Source organism: Notolepis coatsorum (genome assembly GCF_963971535.1).
Source record: "Notolepis coatsorum genome assembly, chromosome: 13".
Classification (NCBI taxonomy): domain Eukaryota; kingdom Metazoa; phylum Chordata; class Actinopteri; order Aulopiformes; family Paralepididae; genus Notolepis; species Notolepis coatsorum.
This window is the reverse complement of record NC_140177.1, coordinates 52,631,461-52,653,551: the sequence shown is the minus strand read 5'-3', so window position 1 is coordinate 52,653,551 and position 22,091 is coordinate 52,631,461. Positions and strand designations below refer to the sequence as shown.

The window sequence follows — 22,091 nt, the reverse complement described above, 5'->3', positions numbered from 1 at the left end:
TAGCACCAACATCATGGTAAACAAAGTCTGTCTAAATAGAAGTCGCTTCACTCTGTGGCCATCTTGATAATGGGGGCTAACGAGACTAACTGACCCCTATCTCTTTGAATGCCTTTTTTCCACTTAGACCAGCTTCTACGCATGCACCATCCATCGCTTTCTGCCATAGAGTCCTTAGTTACCATGGCAACCACTCACCGCACGGTCCCCAGCCTTTTGGCAGAAATCATTGTTAATCTTTAAAACTCACATTTAACCTCAAAACGCAGTAAATTATACATTTACTCAACATAAATCACATTTAATTATTATATAATTATAGTTTCATTCTTGCCGCTATCTTTAGTGTTACAGATTTCCCTTTTCAAAATTACCACAGTGATATTAGTATGTATAGACCTGGGCTGTCGTACATAGGTAGTTGTTATATATTCGTACTTGGCTTATCGCGTCCCGCTCTTAAAGCCTATCGAGATACCCCTTATCTCCTGTACTTATTGTACTCCATCACGAAAAAAACGTGTACACCCACACCTGACCGGGTCCCGCCTCTATGGAGGCGCAGCCTATAAGACCGTAACCATGGTCACCAACACACCATTCCTCTATTTTCGTTCCATCATATTGGATGCAGTGCACCTTATGTAACTAGTAGTATGAAAAGATTGGAGGAATTGCGTAATGTTGAAAGCTTACCGGAGGTTGCTTGCCCCTGGCATCTTCGAAGCATGTTTCAGCGACACGTCGGGCTTGTGTTGATGTTCCTCGTCTGATGGCAGCAGACCAAGGATCAGCTGTGCAAGGTTGGCTATCGGGCCAGCTTGTACCCAGGTAGGCCCTGTGTCTTCAGGCATGGGTATTAGTGTTAGTAATGCTGGTTTGTTTTGTTACACAACCATGTTGTGTGTCGGCGCCGGGGGCGGGATGGTTTGGTGAACGTTTCACTGCAGTGAACGGTTTCCAAACGGTCCTGGGCGTGCTGTTAAACAACTAATGCTAATGCTACATGCTAACGCTAATGCTACATGCTAACACTACTGCTACATGCTAACACTACTGCTATGCTGTTCTAATGTCTCCGCCGTGGGATGTCGTCACTTTTCCCTCCTCTTGCCCGGTTCATCAATGAAGGTCAGTCGGTAGCTGATGTGGGGGTTTTGCTGAGTCCTATTTACCTTTTTACGGGTAAATGGGTTGACAACAGGGTAGGCCGTGGCTATGTAGCCTAGCCAGGTAACGTTACCTCTGTGTCCCGGCGGGGGTTGTTGAACGGTATTCCCACCTGGGAGCCGATGCTTGAGGCTCGGCGGGTAGCAGTAGAGCTATACTACTGCAGGATGGGACGTAACGGCGGCCCGTGTTGGGGCTCAGCTGACTGTTTCTGTCCATAGTAGCGTTGAACGCTATGCTAGTAGTGTAGTGGGCTACTGTTTTGTTCTGTCACTCTGCTATGGGAAGGTCTGTCTATGCTACAGCTTTCTCTCCTCTTTTTTTTTTTTTTTATTGGTCTTTTTCCCCCTCCATTTTTCCTCCGATTTTCTCCCATCCCAATGTTAGTCGTATGCCAATTCCCAGTCCCTTCCTGGTCGCTGCGCACTTACCCCCCACAGTCAGATCATCTGGGAGAGTGGAGGCTACCACGTGCTTCCTCCGACACACGTCCAGCCAATCACCGCTTCTTTTCACCTGGCAGCGCGGATTCTCATCGAGAGGGCGTAGCGTGTGGGAGGACCACACTATCCCCCTCGAGTCCTATCCGCGCTTAGCAGGCGCCCCGACCGAACTGTAGGAGTCGCTGTTTACAACGACCCGGACCCACCCCGCCAGCTTCTCCCACCCTCTAATACAGCCAATTGTATTAGTGCAGACGGCCAGCCAAGCTGGTGACAACCCCGGAGCTGTGAGCTAGATTCGAACAGGCGAATCCAGCTCACAGCTCCGGGGCTGGTGACGAACGCAATCTCCGCTCGGCCACCTAACCGCCTAGCTTTCTCTCCTCTTAACCATTCATGCTGACGGTCAATCGGTGTCTATTGGGGGAGTAGTGCGGGGGGGGGGCTTTGTTTACCTTTTGGGTAAATGGGCTAAGCTGGGGCTGGTGTGCTGTTGTGAATATTTTTAATTAATGCAGGACTAGTTCGCTCTGGTCCGCCTCCCCTTAACGTTGTGTATATGGGCTTGCTCATTCTACAGTATTTTGTGGTTTAGTTCTTTTATTCATTTAACCCCTTCATGGTGCACACCACAGTGGAGGTTGCTGTTTGCAACCACCAATGGTGCTCCGTGTTAACATCAGTCCTTTGCTTTTGACATATTGAAACAGTGCCCCGCCCGGCCGACGCCATGGGTGGGTCGGCCTGGCGAGTGGCTGGTGGGCTGCTAAAGCCTGTACCGCCACGGTATGGAATTGGCAGCGATTAGAACTGTGTTCGAATTGCTGTTTTTTCTATCAAAAAGATTGTGTCTGGTGGCAGGGCCTTGAGGGCCAGCCGACGTCGACACATCGCGCGAGGTTGTTGACGTTATTAGCTTTGACCTAGCCGCAAGCTATAACCGCTCAGGGTTCCCCTCTCCGCAGGGGATTTTGATCTTCTGCTGGAGCGCGGGCGGTATTGTCCTAGGCCCCACACCGCCTCACACCGCGCAGCCAGAAGAAGAGAGAGCACGGCCTCGTCAGCGGCGATGACGAGGTCCTTGACAGGCGGCCATGTTTTTCCCCCGCCAGAGGTATCCTGGGCGTTAAATCGACAGGTGTCCACAAGGCCGACAGCCTTGGCGGCCGAGGGATCGGCCATGTTGGATGGGTTCGGCTTGAACAACAAGCCGTCACCGTTCTGCCGCGAGCAGCCCGCTCTCCGATCACTCCCTCCCCCAACACCAGCGGAAAAAGTGGGCTCTGATTGTTTCCTTTGGCTGCGGGCCGCGTGCCTTCGTTGAAGCGCGGGCGGCCCCACTTTTCGCTTCTCATAGGAACAGGGGCTGACACCCAGTTGATGGCTGAGCCTGGGTCTGTCCGTGAGAATGTTGTGCTGTCATGGTGTTACGTCTGTCAACTATAAGTGTTGTCAGCAGGGGGGCTCGAAACCTTTTGAGGCACACAGTGCGGGCTTCCCCGGCCTCGCCTTCGCCAGGCCAGGTATCATGTTGGTGCCTCCCACTCCTGAAAGATTGGCAGTGGTCTCGCAGGCACGCGTGATTTGGGTGGTAGTAATATCACTGCAGGGCTACGGTGTGTAGGAACCCATGGGGTCCTCACACCTTGCATGTCCGGCTGCAGAACAACTCCTCAGCATGTTCTGAAGGGGTGTTCAGTGGGGGGGCTTTTTTCACCTAGAAAGCCCCCCATATCAAACCGGCCCTTTCTGTCGGGGTCCTCCCTTGGGTGCGAGATGTCCCGACACGGAACGCTCTGCTCGCACAGGGTTGGCTACGCACAGCGGGTGGGACCGGGCCAACTATCTACAGTTCCTGGCGGACCTGCGCCACATGGCGGCGGGTGCGTTGGGAGTGTCATCACATATGACTACGGCAGTACCATATGTCGAGGTGGATGGAGAGAGCGCTGTGGCGGGGACTTGTGTTTACACAACCCCACCCGTTTTCGGGTTTGGTACAGACCCTATTGTCAGGGTCTCCAGCAGTGACAGCTCTGGTCAACGAGATCCAATCTCTGTGGACGAAGCAAGCCATCGTCGTGGCGTTCTCCTCCCGGTGTTCTCTGGTGCCTGAGGAATCGGGGGGGGGGGGGGGGGTCAGACCCAGGCTGGACCTGTCCCATGGGAAGGTTCAGCATTTTTTGGATCGTCTCCTACCTGTTGAACACTGTCAGGTGGGGGTCTGGTTCTCCTCCATAGACCTGTAGGATGCGTATGCGCATCTCCGATCTTCCATCCTAGGGCTTACCTACGCTTCCTTTGCAGGGTTAGCGTATGAGTACCAGAGGCTGCCGTTCGGTTTTCTCTTGCTCCCCACATCTTCACCAAGTGCGTGGAGGCCGCACTGGGGCCTCTACGTCGTCAGGGGTTACGGAGTGTATTCTGCCCTGACGACGTTCTGGTCCTTCGCGGTCAAGGTGGATCGTCAGGTCTCGTACCAGGCAGGTCCCTACCAACCTGGGGTTTGCTGTAGACTGGAAGTAGAGTACTCCTCTTGCCAGTCAACGGTTGGAGGGCTATGGGCATCCCTCTCAGAGCGTGTTGTCAACACGCTCGGGAGGTTCCGTCCTAGGACGGTTACGGCGCTGTCTCACGTCACGTTTTTCACCGACGCCTCCCTCGCTGGTGATGCGTCGGGCCAACGCAGTAGGGGGCAGCTGGCAAACCATGCTGCCCGGTCTACGCTACGTTCAATGTGTTGGTATTGAAAGCGGTCCTTCTGGTCCTCAAACGGTGTTGATCAGGACGGACAATACGACGTCAATGTCGTATATCGACAGACAGGGAAGAGTACGCTCCCCCCGTCTGCACCAGGCGGCAGGCGGCTGGCTATGGGCGTCCTCCATCTGCGCGGCCTGAGGGCTCCCCACATCCCCGGCAGGGTGAATGTGGGTACAGGTGTACTGTCGCGGGGCGGTCCTCATCCTGACGGGTGGGGATTACGTCTGGACATAGCCAGGCAGGTCTGGGACCGATGCCGTGCCGCCTGGGATTCTTCCCCATACATCTGTTAGGTCAGTTGTTGGGACGGGTACGTTGAGGAGCGCAGGTTCTTGATCCTGATGGCGCCGGACCGGGGCGCAGCTGTGTGGTTCCCGGTCCTGATCCGGCTACTGGTAGTTTGGAGAGGATGGACCCTTCTGTGGTTGATACCATCCGGAATGCGCATGCTCCCTCCACTGTCACGCTTTACGCGGGCAGATGGCGTATGTTCCAAGTGTGGTGTAAGGCAGGGGGCCGGGACCCTAAAAGGTCTCCTGCCCCCTGGATGCTGTCCTTAGTTACCTCCAGTCTCTCCTTGATAGACTGTCGGCTTCGACGGTGAGGGTATATGCAGCAGCTATATCCTCCTATCATGAGGGATTTGAGGGGGATGTCTTGTTCAGCCACCCTCTTGTGAAGCGTTTCCTGCTTGGCGCTCGACGCGTTAAGCCGGTGCAACGCTCTTTGGCTCCGAGTTGGGATCTTCAATTGGTCCTCGGTCGGTTGTCCTTGGCCCCGTTTGAGCCTCTTGAGCAAGCGTCGTTGGAACAGCTGTCGTTCAAGACTGCGTTCTTGCTGGCCGTCACCTCCGCTGAACGCGTGGGTGTGGTTTGTGCTCTCTCGGTACGACCAGAGTGCCTGTCTTTCGTTCCGATTGCGGTGCCACTCTGCGGCCTAATCCTGCCTTCGTGCCTGTAAATATCTGGAGTTCTTCCGCTCCAGGGATATTGTGGTTCAGGCGTTTTCATCCGCCTCCTCATGCTAGTGAGTTAGATGCGGGCCTTCACCTGTCATGTCCGGTCCGTGCTTGGGAATTACCTCAGCCGTACTCAGGACCTCGGGGTCACCGATCAGCTTTTTGTCTGTCACGGTGGTTCTCAGGCCGGTAAGGCACTATCGAACAACGCCTGTCCCATTGGTTGTGCGAGGGCATTGCCCTCTGCTACACGTTGGCCGGGCTGGATCCCCCTGGGGGCGTCAGGGCGCACTCCACTCGTGGGGTGGCTGCCTCTGCCGCTCTGCTGGGTGGGGCCTCGGTGGAGGACATCTGTGCTGCAGCTTCATGGTCCTCCCCGGGCCCCTTTGTAAGGTTTTACCTCATGGACATGACCGGGGGTTCTGTCTCCCAGGCGGTTCTGGGGTCTGTGGCCTTTCCTGCTTCCCGTCCGTTGGTAGGGTAGCAGGAGTGTGTGGGTATGGGCCACAGTGTGTTAGGTCACACGTGGTTCCGCCTGTGCTGTGTGTTCAAGGGGTTCTAGTTCCTCCTTGCTCGCACTCCGGTGGAGTTGACTGCGCCCCCCCTTCATTAGGAAGGATGGGGTGACAGGGCTCCCCAAACCCCTTGATGTGGGCTTACGGGTCCTCAGGGGGTACATCTGTCGGGCCTCGCGTCCGCTTTAACCCATATCTCGATTTGCTTTAAGAGCGGGACGCGATAAGCCAAGTACGAATATATAACGGTTATGTATATAACCTAGTTATATGAGTACTGGCTGAGCGTCCCGCTCTTAAGCGGCCCTGAGTTCCCTTTTGAGGGATCTTTTACTGGAACGGGATTTTGGCGAGGAAGGGTGTGTTGGTGACCATGGTTACGGTCTTATAGGCTGCGCCTCCATAGAGGCGGGACCCGGTCAGGTGTGGGTGTACACGTTTTTTTCGTGATGGAGTACAATAGGTACAGGAGATAAGGGGTATCTCGATAGGCTTTAAGAGCGGGACGCTCAGCCAGTACTCATATAACTAGGTTATAGTTCTATGATCCACCTGGTTCAGAACCAGTTTTGCCTATGGTCTTGGTTGCCTACAGGGTTTTTCTCAAGGTTCCACTTACTCTTAATTGGTCTGAAATGTGACGGGAGCAGAGTTGAGCATAACAAAATGAGATTTGCTTTTTGAAATAGAAAAAAACTAAAACTGTAAAGTTTGGGGTTTTGCTCTCCTCTGGGAGCAAAGGCCCTAGCGTTGCCCAATGGTAATTACCTGTCTATCTGCCCTGATTGCACTCATTGGTACCTGGTGTGTATAGTTAAGTTGGCTTTATATGTGCTTCCTGGTTACTATTCAGATCGTCAGTCGATCACTGAACCTTGCCGTGAGTAGTACTATGTATTCTTGTTTAAGCCTTATCACTCCTTGTCACGGAGGATACGTTTGTTCGCTATTGCTCATTATTATCGTGTCGCTTTGATTGCTGTGTCAATCCGTTATGTTATGTAATCTATTATCGCTATGTGTATATTGCGCATCGTCGTCGACATATATTCCTGTACCGCGCTTTTTGGAGACTTGATTTCTCCCCTTTGCTTTTCCTCTTTTTGGAGATAAAACTATTCTCCTCTTTTGTTTGTACGCCGTTGTTGGCGTGTCTGTCTTATCAACAATAAAGAAGTATCCTTTGTTTGAGAATCAACACCTGCCTCTCGTGTATCCGTTCTGCACTGTACCTGGGCCCAACACACCTACCCAACTCGTAACAAAAACAAAAGGTAGTTACAAGACTTTGTACCTAAATAAGGAACTACATTTCAAGACCATTCTCGAACAGGCGGCTGGGTGGTGCAGAGGACATTGCGCTCGTCACCAACGCAAGAGACACCGGGTTCGACTCCGGCTGTCTGCGTTGCCTCCGGCTTGGGCCAGCCGTCATACTAACTCAATTGGCAGAGTTAGCAGGTGGAAGTCGATGTGTAGTAATCTGGACGTTGTGGACAGCGACTCCTACAGGTCGGTTGGGGATGCCTGCACAGCAGAGACAGGAAATGGCGGGGGTAGTGTGAGCCTCCCACACGTTACACCTCGCCAATGAGAGTCCGCGCTGGCAGGTGAAAAGATGTGACCGGCTGCCTCCTCGTGTATTGGAGGGGACACGTGATGCAAGGCTTCTATCCTCCCTACAACCGGCCAGTGGGGGGCGTATGCGAGCAACGTTCAAGACAGGGGAGGGGAGAATTGGCACAATGGAATTTGGGATGGGAGAAAAATAGAAAAAGAGGAGAAAAAGTGGATAAAATTCTCGAACAAATGCTGCGTAGCTGACAACATTATGAAAACAGGAATAGTCAAAACAACAGTTACAATATTAAAATTACAAACTTGTGATTGTTTTTCAAAGCTGTAGTTTTCAAGTGTTGGATATAAATGTTAATATCAATCAATGAAAACAAAGATGGCGGTGAATGAGATGAAGGAATACTAACGTCAAAGTAGCTGTCGTTGGTCGAAAATAGTAGTATACCACACAGTATACTATGGGTACAGTAGTAGTAGCTGTCATGGAAAATGAGTACATTACGATAAGATGCATTTTCACGAAAATTAAGTAAAAACATTTACCTTTATTGGCCGTAACACTAAAAGAATGAAACAATCTATGCCTCTGTCAAAGATTATGAACCTACACAATACGGTTTGGCCGTAATACGTAATACTTTGATCTTCACTGGGTGGCTAGTGGCTACAGTGGAACCCTACTCCTCAGGTCTATAGTAAGAGTATAAGGAGAGAAAGTGGCAACTATCACCATCTACTGGTTGCATTCAAAAAGATTCCAATCACCATTAATTATATCCCCAAACGACAGTGTCGGGGATACTGTGGATTCACTCCGACCACCACTGCGTCTACATCCGCCGCCACGGCAGATCCTACATATGAACATAATAACTCGAATAGCTTTCATTTGCATCTTTTAAAATTTGCTGTGCATATTCATGACCCCTAGAGGAAGCAATTTACATCACTGGAATGTCTCGGTTTATAAACCAAAATGGATCATCTGATCATTTGATACATCCAATTCTACTTCTACTTCTAAATCTCTTGGTTAGGAGACTGACGGTGGGCATATACAGTAGAATAGTGTAGTGAGAGAGTGATGTTCTTCCTCCCTAGACAAGCTATCTTGTTTGGCCAGTGGAGGTACATCATCTATAAACACAACAACACCGCTTAGCAAACGCAATCTTCTCGTAACTACAAGATTTTGCTGAGAACATAATAATTTTCGTGCATAGATTTATCAACTTATAATACACGGTTCACATGGCCATTTCCTGGTTTATAACAAGATGATAGTGGCCAAATGGGCAATAGCGAACATGAAATACTTAACCTACAAACAATACTGTTCTGACAGCACAATGTTCACTGGATTTCTTTTGTATGCATAGGCATATCAACTACAATACAAGGTTCACCTGGGCATTGCCATGTTGTAAACTGGTGCCAAAGATGACCGGAGTCTAGCTAAGACTTTGTGTAGTATCTCCCTTGTGTGTTGAAACGGTCTAACATTCACCCTCAATATTGATTTCAAAATACAGTGTCAATTACTTCAATAAAATACTTGTCGTTCACCAATTTGAAATATATTCAAGGATTCAGGTCCTCTGCCTGCTGTCAGCCTATGTGCCAAGTTTCACCCAAAGCCCGGGAGTGAGTACAACCACACCGTGTGTCCAGGTGTAAAACGTGCCCGTATGGGAAAACAAATGGTGATTAGAAACGTTATGAACCCAACCCCTAGACAGCATATGGGAAAGTGAACAGGTTATTAAAAGATTGCCCCTAGCTTTGTCTGTGGTTCACACATGCCCTTTACCTTGAATGAGGTCTTGCATTTTGAAGCAGCACTTTGTTCTAGAATGCTTGTTTTTGTTATCAAGTTGGAACCGTCTATAATGGGCATTACATTTTACATTTACATTTAGTCATTTAGCTGATGCTTTTATCCAAAGCAACTTACAAGTTCTGTATGACAAGTCATCAGGAAGGGCACAACTCTATCAGCTGAGTAACAATGTTCATCAAAGTGTTGAGTGCTACAGTGTAGGTTAGTATATTAGGAGAAGTGCATGACAGTAAGGTTAGTTAGGGTTAGATTTTTATTCAATATTTTTCAGATAATGGTTGAAGAAGTGCGTCTTTAGTCAACGGTGAAAGATTGGACGGGTTTCGGCTGTCCTAACTGTGGTGGTCAGTTCGTTCCACCATTGTGGGGCAAGGACTTACGGACTTACGGACTTACATACTATGTACTGAGAGAAAACGGTGCTTTTTCAATGTATGTGATGTATAGATTGGGGAGAGATGACCACAGCTAAAAACGGTGGTAATGAAATGTGCATGGTTCGCTTTAGAAAACGGTGATAGAAGAAGAGGCAGTAGCCATCACTGCAGAAGGTTTAGCAGCCAGCCGAATGTTTACATTCCTTGTAAGAACATAGATAACAGAGTGTAGGCCCAGAGCAGGAGGAGAGGGGTGACCTCTTTAATGCAACAGTGGATGAAACGTTTAATGGTGTGAAAGGTTAGCAGTCGTCATGACAGCACGTCGCATGACAACCAGGAGAGGGGCGGGGGGCCGTCGTTGCTACGACGAAGACCTATAAGTCGAATGGTGTTTCCGGGTAGGGCAGACTAGAATCTGACCGAGAGCGAGTAGGACTGAGATCACACAGAGGACCTTCTCTCCTCTCATCACGAGAGAGGGGGGGGGGGGGGGGGGGAGGAAGAATGCCACGACATCAGTAGCTTCGGCTACCACGAGGATGGTCTTAGGCTAACGAACAGGCCTGAACACTATTGGACTGAATCACAAAAGGACAATCTGAACACACCGAAAGATCATTAGAATAGACTCTTCAAGGACGATACAATTTGATAACATCTGATAACATCTGATTATGAGGTTTCTGTTTAGAGAAATAAAACAACGCTTTTCCTCACAAGGTATCTCACGTTGTCGAAGTGTCGAATTCTTACGGAAGTGGAGGAGTATTATGGTTTATGGATTGCACTAATGGGGGAAGATAAGGATCTTATCTACCAGTATCGGAGACGTCAGGACCATTAAAAGTACACAACGCAGAGGAATTGGATGGAGAGCCAAACAGACGAAGACGTGATACTGGCCAGTTTGATCAGAATCTTACAGATGATGCCGTTGGGACCCGGATTTGCAAGAGATTAAAACAACGGGAACAGTTGGTTGTTGATGACAGCCAGAAAGCAAGAGATAAGAACAACGGATAAAGACTTTTTCAATAATGGGGCGACAGTGGACAACAGTCATCAATGTGTGGGAGAATCATGATCGAAGCAAGGCCGGTCAGCCCTGGGAGAGAGCGGCGAGTCGAGCGGTCAGGAGGCGAACCAGCGCTGTAGGGGAAACAGCGCTCCGATCAAAAATGTGAGTTCACTGTGCACACGGTTGTTTTGATTTTAACGCCAAATAAAAACGAACAGATAGTGAATCCGTAAACGTAAACATTTCTAGTTCGACACAGAGAATGCCAGCTGTGATAATATGAGCAGAGAGCCATGGTGGAAATCGAGGGTGTTATCTACAGAGAATGAAAAGCAAACGAGGCAGGCTGCACAGTTTTGGTTTAAGGAGGGTAAATGCGAGATGAGGAAAGGGGGGGGGGGGCGCTTGAATCAGATCGAAAAATTGTTATGGCGGGACTGTTTTCATAACAGAAGGAAAGTCGAAAGGAGATTGTACCAGTGTGTATTATGTCCGATCAGGCAAGAGTATTAGTCTGAGAAAGCGTCCCCTGATAATGGATAGGAAAGAGAGGAAAACAGCAGTGTTTTTAGGCCTTGGAAGGAGGGGCAGCGTTCGTTTTGTTTGTGAGAGAGTAGCCATTATGAGCGAGTCAAAATGGCCGTGAGCACCACGAGGAGATAACAACAGATAAAGAACCAGGAAGTGACACGTCAACTAAAACACCATGGAGGAGGAGTAGGTCGCCACCTAGTGGCGGAGGGGGGGTAGTGCTGGGGAGTTTCCATTACCCATAGGGGAATATTTAGAGTTTAAGTTAATTAAGGAGTTTAATTTTTTCAAGATTACCAACTGCTTGTGTGTATACACGGTGGTGTATGTAGAACTTTGTAAAGGAACTCAAAGTGTGGTATAGAGCGACGGGACAGCTCCAGGGCGACGGTAGACAGCCCCGTAGGGTATATAGAGCGACGGGACAGCTCCAGGGCGATGGTAGACAGCCCCGTAGGGTATAGAGCGACGGTGACAGCTCCAGGGCGATGGTAGACAGCCCCGTAGGGTATAGAGCGACGGTGACAGCTCCAGGGCGATGGTAGACAGCCCCGTAGGGTATAGAGCGACGGTGACAGCTCCAGGGCGATGGTAGACAGCCCCGTAGGGTATAGAGCAACGGTGACAGCTCCAGGGCGACGGTAGACAGCCCCGTAGGGTATAGGGCGACGGACAGCTCTGTTGTATGTTAGATGATAGTACGAGTACGTATGTGAGTTAGGAGCAGGGAACCAACCTGCTCTGTTGTATGTTAGAGCGATGCAAATAGTTTTAGGCACTGATTCTGGGTTTTTTGGTTGTTGCACTGTTTTTGGGTTATCACAAAGAGGCGGGAAGAGGGTCCGTGCGTGAGGATACCAAGTGCGTGGGATGCCAAAAGATAGGGGGACAGGGCTTATGTTGTGTGCTCGGTTGTATGTTATTATCATAATAATAAGATCGATATACAGGTTAATTAAATAAGTTTAATTATTAATTGATTAAATAAGAATTGCACAGAAAGATGGTGCAGTTATTTGAATGGGTTAATTATTGAATAAAGAGGGAGGTTGAATTCCAGTGGGGCCTTCTCACACCTAATAAATAGGCAGAGTCTTGAGGGGACACGTCACCAGAAAGAACTGGCGCGCGCTGGGGGTCACCCGTGGGACAAACGTAGAGCGCCGAGTGGGTATCGTTTAGCTGCTGGTGTCACGCCGGAAGACAACAAAACAGGGAACCGCCCTGTAGGATTAGATATGGGTGTTGAGAAGGTGGGGGACTAATAGAGAACAAATAGCGCCATGGGCTGTAGGACACTCACACCGTCCAACAGTCTGAAAGGGCGTGGCCATGGCAGGGGCTTGCAGAGGAAAAAAAAATATATAGAGAACGAGCTGCAGGCCCAAAGCCACGGTAGACTAATAGAAAACACAGGGTCGAGTGTACAGAAAAACTGCCGGTGTTGTGTTTCTGCTTTCAAGGGGGGAATGACACCGACAGCGATGGAGATGACCAGGAGACAGACTGGAGGAGGAGGAAGCCGCAGGGGCCAGGCACAGCAGCCTGGTACACAGATGATCCACGACGAGAGGGAGGAGACGGCGGCGGTGGAGATGAGCCTCAACCAAGATGACCGACAGGGCGGAGATGACCGACAGGGCGGAGATGACCGACGAGGCGGAGTCCAGCAGTCGCAGGCGGTGTTGCCCAGGGGAGAACGAGGCAGACATCGGAGGGGCCTTCACGGCGGAGATGCTGTTTAGAGAGCGTTTTGAAACAACAGAGCACGGGCGGTGAATCATGAACAAACAGGGACTTCCTTTCAGAGTCAATCAGGAGATCGAGAGACGAGACAACAGCGAGAAGTCCTGTGTTCATTGATTAGGAGTATGAGATATAAATGGAGGATTCATATATAAGATATATGTATAGAAGGATATATATATATATATAGAAGGTAGATATAACTGAGAACAGTAGAACAACAGGATATAATTATTGGGAGCAGACAGGGGGGGCTCCAATGGTTATGAGTCGTTGGATGTTGTTGGTTTTGGTGGTCGGTTTCGGTTCCCTTTGTGCACGAAGGGGGGCGCAAACAGACATCAGGCAGCAGGATCACTGGGTTGACCGTGGGCCGTCTTCGTTTCTTGTGCACGAGAGACGAGGTTGGTTTGCTTCAACCACAGGCTATTTTTGGCATAATTAATTGAAAAACCAAATAATGATTTATGATTCTGAAGGGGTGATAAGAATCAAGGGGGGATTGAGAGAAAACGGTGCTTTTTCAATGTATGTGATGTATAGATTGGGGAGAGATGACCACAGCTAAAAACGGTGGTAATGAAATGTGCATGGTTCGCTTTAGAAAACGGTGATAGAAGAAGAGGCAGTAGCCATCACTGCAGAAGGTTTAGCAGCCAGCCGAATGTTTACATTCCTTGTAAGAACATAGATAACAGAGTGTAGGCCCAGAGCAGGAGGAGAGGGGTGACCTCTTTAATGCAACAGTGGATGAAACGTTTAATGGTGTGAAAGGTTAGCAGTCGTCATGACAGCACGTCGCATGACAACCAGGAGAGGGGCGGGGGGCCGTCGTTGCTACGACGAAGACCTATAAGTCGAATGGTGTTTCCGGGTAGGGCAGACTAGAATCTGACCGAGAGCGAGTAGGACTGAGATCACACAGAGGACCTTCTCTCCTCTCATCACGAGAGAGGGGGGGGGGGGGGGGGGGGGAGGAAGAATGCCACGACATCAGTAGCTTCGGCTACCACGAGGATGGTCTTAGGCTAACGAACAGGCCTGAACACTATTGGACTGAATCACAAAAGGACAATCTGAACACACCGAAAGATCATTAGAATAGACTCTTCAAGGACGATACAATTTGATAACATCTGATAACATCTGATTATGAGGTTTCTGTTTAGAGAAATAAAACAACGCTTTTCCTCACAAGGTATCTCACGTTGTCGAAGTGTCGAATTCTTACGGAAGTGGAGGAGTATTATGGTTTATGGATTGCACTAATGGGGGAAGATAAGGATCTTATCTACCAGTATCGGAGACGTCAGGACCATTAAAAGTACACAACGCAGAGGAATTGGATGGAGAGCCAAACAGACGAAGACGTGATACTGGCCAGTTTGATCAGAATCTTACAGTACTTACATTATGTTGGCCAGCAGATTCTTTCTGCCCTTCACTGCATTCTTCATGGATTCCCTTTCAATGTCAGCTTTGAGTTCCATCTTTTTCAACTCCACCTCAATGGCCTTGAGGTGAACTGTTTTCTCTGCATATGTTTTATCAGCCTGACACAAACAGGAAAGAATCATGGAGAAATTTCCCTTAGATATCCTCTGTAAATAATATACCATTGTGTGCATGCATGGTCAACAATTTAATGAACAATACACATTCTATTAGTCTAAGCCTACAATATGAAAAGCAAGTGTTTTGAATCCCAAAAGGTGGTGGCCACTACTCTACCATCAACTGAAGGGAGTGAAAACTCTTACAGTGATGGTGTCACCAGATTAGATGAAATTGATCATTGATTGTTGTGTGTTAACGTAACTTGTGTGTTGGTGCCTATATTTAGAACTCTTTTTGGTCGATATGCTCAACATAAAAAGTTATTCATGTGTTTTGACTGCAGTGTTTTGCAACACCAACCAATTAACAGTATGTGCTTTTGAAACACGTATGTGCTTTTGAAATGAACGTTTTGACAACTGAACAGAACCTAATTCTATGAAATTGGAGATACCTCTCCTTCTCAAGCATCTACATTTTGTAAGGTGTGGCCTGATTATTTATTTCTAGTTGCAGTACGCAATATTCTGCAGGCAGGGAACTAGTCTGTTGGAGAGCCTTGTAACCCCTATGGCAATTGTATGATGTAGAGTGCCAAGCTCTGCCACAATTTGGAGTTGGATGCACTAACTCTCGTTCTCAAAGGGTAAAACCACAATGGTTTATGAAGAGACTGCACTATACACTGTAGAGCCTCTTGTGCACCTTTCTCGACAAATCATGTCTTTCATTTTGCGTGAAGGAATTCTGCTAAAACAGGGGTAATTGACACCACAATATATAATCTATCATAGCAAACAACTTTATATATATATATTTAAAAAGAAAATTATAATCTAATAATGGGCCTTTGAAAGAATGAGAAACATTTGAATCGTATGGTATGGGTGATTGTTAAAGGTTTGTCTTAATGGTGTTTCAAAGAATATTCAGTATGAACATCAACACACATGTTATTCAAATCCCCTGCAAAACCATGTTCCCCAGCATTTCCTCATTTCAAAGCACGGGCATGGTGTTTTGAACCGCTCTTTCTTATAAGAATCAATGACATTAGCACCTACTTCAGTTTGGTTGATTTTTGGTGTCCCTCGCTAACTCCAGCTTGTCCTTAACAAGGGGGCCTTGTTTTTTCGCAAAGTCGATGTCCTCATCCAAGTGCTTGTTGAGAATCTCCATGTTCATCACCTTCTCCTGCACCTGGTCGAGCTTCTCCCTTCTCGTTTTCAGGTGCCATTTTAGTTCTGTGATGTCTCTGCTACAGGCCTCATGCTCTAGACAGAGGAACAGTTGTGTCATGATTTGCATGATTTGTGTAAGATATTAAACTGAACTTTTCGTTTGACATTCTCAAATATTTCAGAGATCTATTTGCTTTCTTATCATTAATCACGATTGACAATATATGATATATACAGTATATAAAAAGACACAATACAATCCCACAGGTAGACGATACAATAAATATTGGTGTACGGTATTGGCCAGCCCTCGATGAAAGGTACTGCAGAGAGGTCATGACACTGTGCACAATACAGGAATGGGTGAATGACAAGAGATCTCTCTGGCACTGACCTTTCTGGATGACAATGGGGTACTCCTGTTGCTTCCACACTGAAATACTGTCAACCTTTTTTTCCAAGGTTCTCCTCCTCCTCTTCTCTGTCTGAAGAGCCTCCTCTGCATCCTGGCGATCAGCCTCCAGACGCTCTATGAGATACATAACCTCCACGAGGACATCTGTTGTCTCATTCCGCAGCGGGGACGACGGACCACTCTCTGGATGACGGGAGTTTCAACTTTTAAAACTGGAGCCCCACTGTGCTATATTACCATGAGCAACTGATTCGCTTTCATAACAACTCTTTTGGTATCTACAAATACTATATGCAACTTCAATTAAAAGTGTGAATATAAAAAAAAAAGTGTGGTAATATTCTCTAGTAGCCGTGAATACAAGATTCTATTAGAATATCAGTTCATTGGTCAACAGGCAGATACAATTAGACAGGAAGGGGGGGGGGGGCAGTATGTGACCACTGTTGTTTGGGGAGGCTTGTACACCATCTATGTGACCACTGTTGTTTAACTGCCCTTGAGCAAGGGCAGTTAAACCCCAAGCCTCTAAAAGGGAATGGTAATGTATTCTCTGTGGTTTCACTTTACTTTTTATATACGTGTGTGTGTGTGTGTGTGTGTGTGTGTGTGTGTGTGTGTGTGTGTGTGTGTGTGTGTGTGAGGAGGTGACTGTATACACGTGTTAGCATTCTAGTGTATACAAGAAAACGTGCAAAATGGACAATAAAACTAAAATTATAATAATTTGACCTTGTATTTTAAGTCCAATGGCTTCAACGTATAACTCTGTGGATATCAGTGGATCATTGTCTGAATCACTGGGTTGAAATCTGTGAAGGAATGAAAGTCAGGATATAGGCTATAGTACAGTATATTCCACTGTGTAGGAAATGAACAAAAGAAATAAAGTAATACTACTACTACTATTACTACTACTACTAATAATAATAAAAAGAAAAACAGGAAAAGAAAAAACCTTCACCTCTAGGTTTTGCTGTTGTGCTGCTTCTCATGAGTCACATGGGGCTGACGATTTCCTGACTATTAGAAGACAAAGTATTTACAAAACTGTATCCTGACATATTTTCCAGTGAGATTAGTACATTTTCATTCCGATCAGGAAATTTGCCTTATAATCGCTCTCACGCTCGGGCACATCAGACATCAACAGTTTACCTGTTGACACCAGTTCTCCACTTTCCTCTTCAGCTCTTGGATATGGCAAATAGCTTTGTTGACACACGGTGAGGGAGTGTTAACCAAGGCACAACTGCGACGTCTACTGGGACAGACTGCTTGAAGATCTCCTTGATCATGAGAGATAGAAAGCGTTGGCGACTGGAAATCAAACTGGAGATTTATTTTATTTCTTAATTTTTTTTAAGAAATTCATTTTCAGGGATTTGAGGAGGATCCTGTACCCCCTGTCTATAATAACATGCACCCCATAATAGTGCAAATGAAGTATTGTGATAGCATACCTTCAACTCAATGAAAGAATATCGAAGAAGCAGATTTGAAACATTAACTCTCCCTGTTTCATTTCATGCACTGGGAAAAGGAATCAATCAATTAATTTCATATGGTACTGAAAGATGGTTTTGGGATTCTCTGGTTCCCCATTGCTGTCTGTCTGTTGCACAAGCCTTTCACCATATTGGAGGTATCAATGAATGCTCCCAAGGCAAACCCAAGGGCAACACGCTTAGTGGTGGAAGGACGCCATCTGGCTGCAAGCAGGTGAGCAGCACCTTCAAGGCTGAACCCATTCATCCTGCCCACACTCTTCTGGACATTTTTCACCAACACTAACTTGGGACTCCTGCTTTGCAATGAGGACAATGGTCAAAATAAGGAATGTACCCCACACAGTATAATGCTTAGCTAACTAATTTTCCAACACATGATTTCAAACAATGCCATACATCATAAGTAGGAATGTGCACAGATAAGGGCCAGGTAGGTAGTCAGTCCAAAGAAAGAGCAACACACCATGCATACAATCCAAATGGTCAAGATACCGGTAGCAACAGGTAAATTGATATTGGTAGCCCAAGGGGGAAAAGGATGTGTGCGTTTGTGAGAACTGTGCGAGCTACCATAAATGTTAGCCTAGTCAACCCACCTACAGTATATGCAATCTTGTATGCCTATAATTAATAGAGTGCTGTTGCCTGTTGACAATATGCATGAATTTGGGATGAAAATATTCACAATATCTGGAAGTCTTACAATATGTGTTAGACTTGGATTCAGGTAGCCTACCATTTTGTGAGCAGTAGGCCATGGGACACATTTTGTACTAAATGTAAGAATTACATTTACAGTACAAAGCGACATTTATGTAGACACTAGGGTCCTGTATCACACAGTTGGGTATTTGTCTGTCAACATTCCTGTAGGTCACAGTAAGTCCAAAAAGAACATTGTCTGCAAATGGGTGAGAGAGAGTCACCTGTGATAGCTTCAGTCATCTCTGTATTTAGGCCTATACTATAATAGAGATGCAAAGAAGTGCAATTGAATGATAAAAAAAAGGTTTATCCTCTCATTGATACAGACAACCTATGCACATTAAATATGATATGGATACCTCCAGTAATCAATTTTAAAAAGCATTACCACCAAAATAACTGAACCCTTGTAGTTGTAGTTTATGGTCATCGTGAATATTTAATTATGATTATGACAAGGGGCTATTCAATACTAGCTATTAACATAAAGTAATATATTAGCCTAGTACAAATGAATAGTGTGAACTTGAAGCACTAATAGCCTACTGCTAGTTACTGACTCATCAACTGCAAGTAAAGCTCAAATCACATAAATATTAATGGTTATTAGTCACACACACACACACGCACACACACACACACACACACACACACACACACACACACACACACACACACACACACACACACACACACACACACACGTCATACTGTTAATCTAACCTTGTTGATTAGGTCCTCCTTCCCTTGAAGGAAATCTAAGGGGTTCAACGTCAGGCATTGTTGTAACTTTGCTGGTTTGCTCGAAAGGTAATCTCCACATCCCTGTAAATTACAAATTTCGTGTATTGGACTGTTCGCGACGCTAACAAATCTGGAATGAGAGAGCACTTTAACATACCGGTAATAACATTTTATTTACACAACAGTACATGTCAAAATACTTCCCAAAGTGTGAGGATTCGCCTGTCCCTGGACATTTTTCCTGTGTTTTCCCTGTCTACTCTCCTCTACTCTTCACCAGCCCCCACCCTTGCGATGATTTACTCTCCTCTACTCTTCACCAGCCCCCACCTTTGGACATCCTTGATCCTCTACCTTCACGCACCTGTTGGGAGTTTGCAATCACCTCGGGAGAGTACATAGGTTGCAGACTCCCCTCCAGTCCTTGTCGGGTCGTTCTGTGTTCTGGACTCTGTGTTCGTTCTGTATCTGTATCTGTGTACACTCTGCGTTCATGGAGTTCTGTACGTTACCATCCTGTACGTTACCATCACCTGCCGCGTCTCCGGCGTGAGACGACGTGCCAGCCATCACCACCTGTCGCCGTTTGCCTGGAGTGGGACACCGTCTTTGCTCTCTAATTCTCTATGGGAGGTTTTCCAGTGTTCCCACTCCAGACGTCAAGCCGGCTCGTCATCGCTCCCGATTCCACGGGAGGAAGGCGTCTCTTCGTGATCCTCGTTCCTGGGGGTGAGGCTCGTCGTCGCTCCCTAGTATTCCACGGGAGGACGGCGTGTGCCCATCCCGTTCCCCTTGGACCCAGGCTCGTCGTCGCTCCCTACAGTAGTATTCCACGGGAGGACGGCGTGTTCCCATCCCGGTCCCCTGGGACCCCCTTTGTTCTGCGCTGCCCGTCTGCAGCATCCGAAGAGGAGGAGGAGGATCTCCGTGCCAGGCCCCGCTGTCGGGCCCCTGTTCCCGTGCCAGGCCCCCGCCGTCGGGCCCCTGTCCCCGTGCCAGGCCTCTGCCGTCGGGCCACTGTTCCCGTGCCAGGCCTCCGCCGTCGGGCCCCTGTCCCCGTGCCAGGCCTCCGCCGTCGGAACCCTGTCCTCATCCCTGTAAGCAGCTCTGGCCCTCGCCCTGTCCAAGGCCTTAACCCTGTTCTCTGTCCCTGTCTCCAGCCCGCCTCTCCGGGCCTCTGTCCCTGTCCCCCTCTCCAGTGCCCCTGTTCCTGGCCCTGACACTTAGCCCTGGTCCTTAGCCCTGGCCCTTAGCCTTAGTCCCTTAGCCTGTTCGCCTCTTAAAGGCACAGTGCCGCATTTTCCAGATTTCCTTGACTCTAGTGTTTTTGTGTTTTCCCTTAAAGGGACTGTGCCGCTTTTTGCTCTATAATAAATATTTGCCCTTACTCTCATACCTGTCTTGTGTTGTGCGATTGGGGTCGGTTACAAACCATAATTCAGTGAATACCACGACCACAACACCAGAGGGAGCTCCACAAATCATGTTAAACCCAGATTCGGCTCAAACAAGGGACTAAACACGTTTAGCAATTATGCCACATCAATGTGGAACGCCCTACCCACAGCTGTAAAGTAATGTGAATCACTACCCACTTTTAAAACCACTCTCAAGGAGCACCTATGGGAGACGGCAATTCGAAACTGGCCCCTGTAAATGTCCTAACCCAACCCCCTCCAATGTACAGTAAATGTCCTAACCCAGTAATACACAAGACCCTCTTCTTTTCGTCGATAATCCAATGTACAGTTACCCTCACCCCGCCTACCCATCCCCCCCCCACCCCACCTCCAATGTACAGCCCCCCCCCCACCTACCCAACCCCCCCCCCCCCCCCCCCCACCTCCTCCAATGTACAGTTTCTTCGTCAAATGTATACTCTTTTTTTTTTACTCTTTTTGTATCACAAACAGTACTGTATTTGTAGATCTAGTATGTCATAAATGTATAGATGTAGCAGTACTGTCTATCTGTATGTCTTGTATGTCATATGATGAATTGAAAATGGGGGACCCTGATGTAAACAAGACAAAAGTCTTTCTCTGGTCTGCATCCCCTTAACAATTGTGTGTATTGAGCTGTACTGTACAGTACCCATTCTGCAATCTGTTAATAACATTTGCAATCAATCAAACAGTACCTAAAGTCTGCATATTTGTAATCTTTTTTTGTGTTTGTTTTACTAATTAGCCTCTGAGTCTCAGACGAGCTAGGTTAGTGTTGCAAATTGCGGTTACTGCCGACGGTTGGCCAGGTCGTTGTCATGGCAGAAAGTGAAAGCGAAAAGTTGGCTATCAACTTACCCTAGCCTTGGTTCGATAACCTAACCAGCTACACCGTGTACGTCCAAGCAAGCAACACTGTATTTTATTCAGCGACACTGTAGTAGCCTATCCGATTAAAATGTTGTACTGGACGATGTTTCCCGGAATAAAACGAAAAGTAAACGATGGGTCAACAAGAAGGAGTAAACTTGCTGTCCATCCATCTTCACTCACCACATAATTGGACGGTTGCGGTTGCTTAGCAACAAGCGGGCGCAGTGAGAGTGAAAGCAGCATTCAAGAGCACTAACCACTAACGTTAACTGTTTCGCTGTTGTTTAGCAGCATTGCTAATTTCTTTGTTTAGTTAGTTCGTTAGGTATCGGAACTTTGTTACAAAACGAATTATACCACCACGGAATGGATGCACTCTAGGCACAGTAGATAGTCGTTATGTTTGGCCTGGTAACGTTAGTATGGCACCCGATTGAACACCCACAGAACCTATTTTGCTCAGATTAGCCCCATTCAAAATTACATACAGCCCCCCCCCCCCCTAATTTACATTACTTTCTGGTTCTGGTTCCTGGTTGTTGTTTTTATTATTTGTATTTATAATAATAATAATAATAATAATAATAATAATAATAATAATAATAATAATAATAATAATAATAATAATAATAATAATAATAATAATAATAATAATAATAATAATAATAATAATAATATAATAATAATAATAATCAGTATTACTATTATAATTATTATT

General features: G+C 47.1%; 1 protein-coding gene across 1 annotated transcript in view; it reads right to left on the bottom strand.

Moving 5' to 3' along the window:
* ccdc178 (coiled-coil domain containing 178) overlaps nt 1–19,092 on the bottom strand; it is a gene marked incomplete at both ends in the record, with an annotated part of 37,671 nt that extends 18,579 nt beyond the window's left edge. The window contains 5 exons of the mRNA XM_084327662.1: nt 14,353–14,495; nt 15,595–15,773; nt 16,075–16,276; nt 17,254–17,384; nt 19,035–19,092. Of these exons, the coding sequence (XP_084183788.1) occupies nt 14,353–14,495; nt 15,595–15,773; nt 16,075–16,276; nt 17,254–17,384; nt 19,035–19,092 (713 nt within the window). The remainder of the gene's footprint in view (nt 1–14,352; nt 14,496–15,594; nt 15,774–16,074; nt 16,277–17,253; nt 17,385–19,034) is intronic.
* Between the last annotated feature and the right edge of the window lie 2,999 nt (nt 19,093–22,091).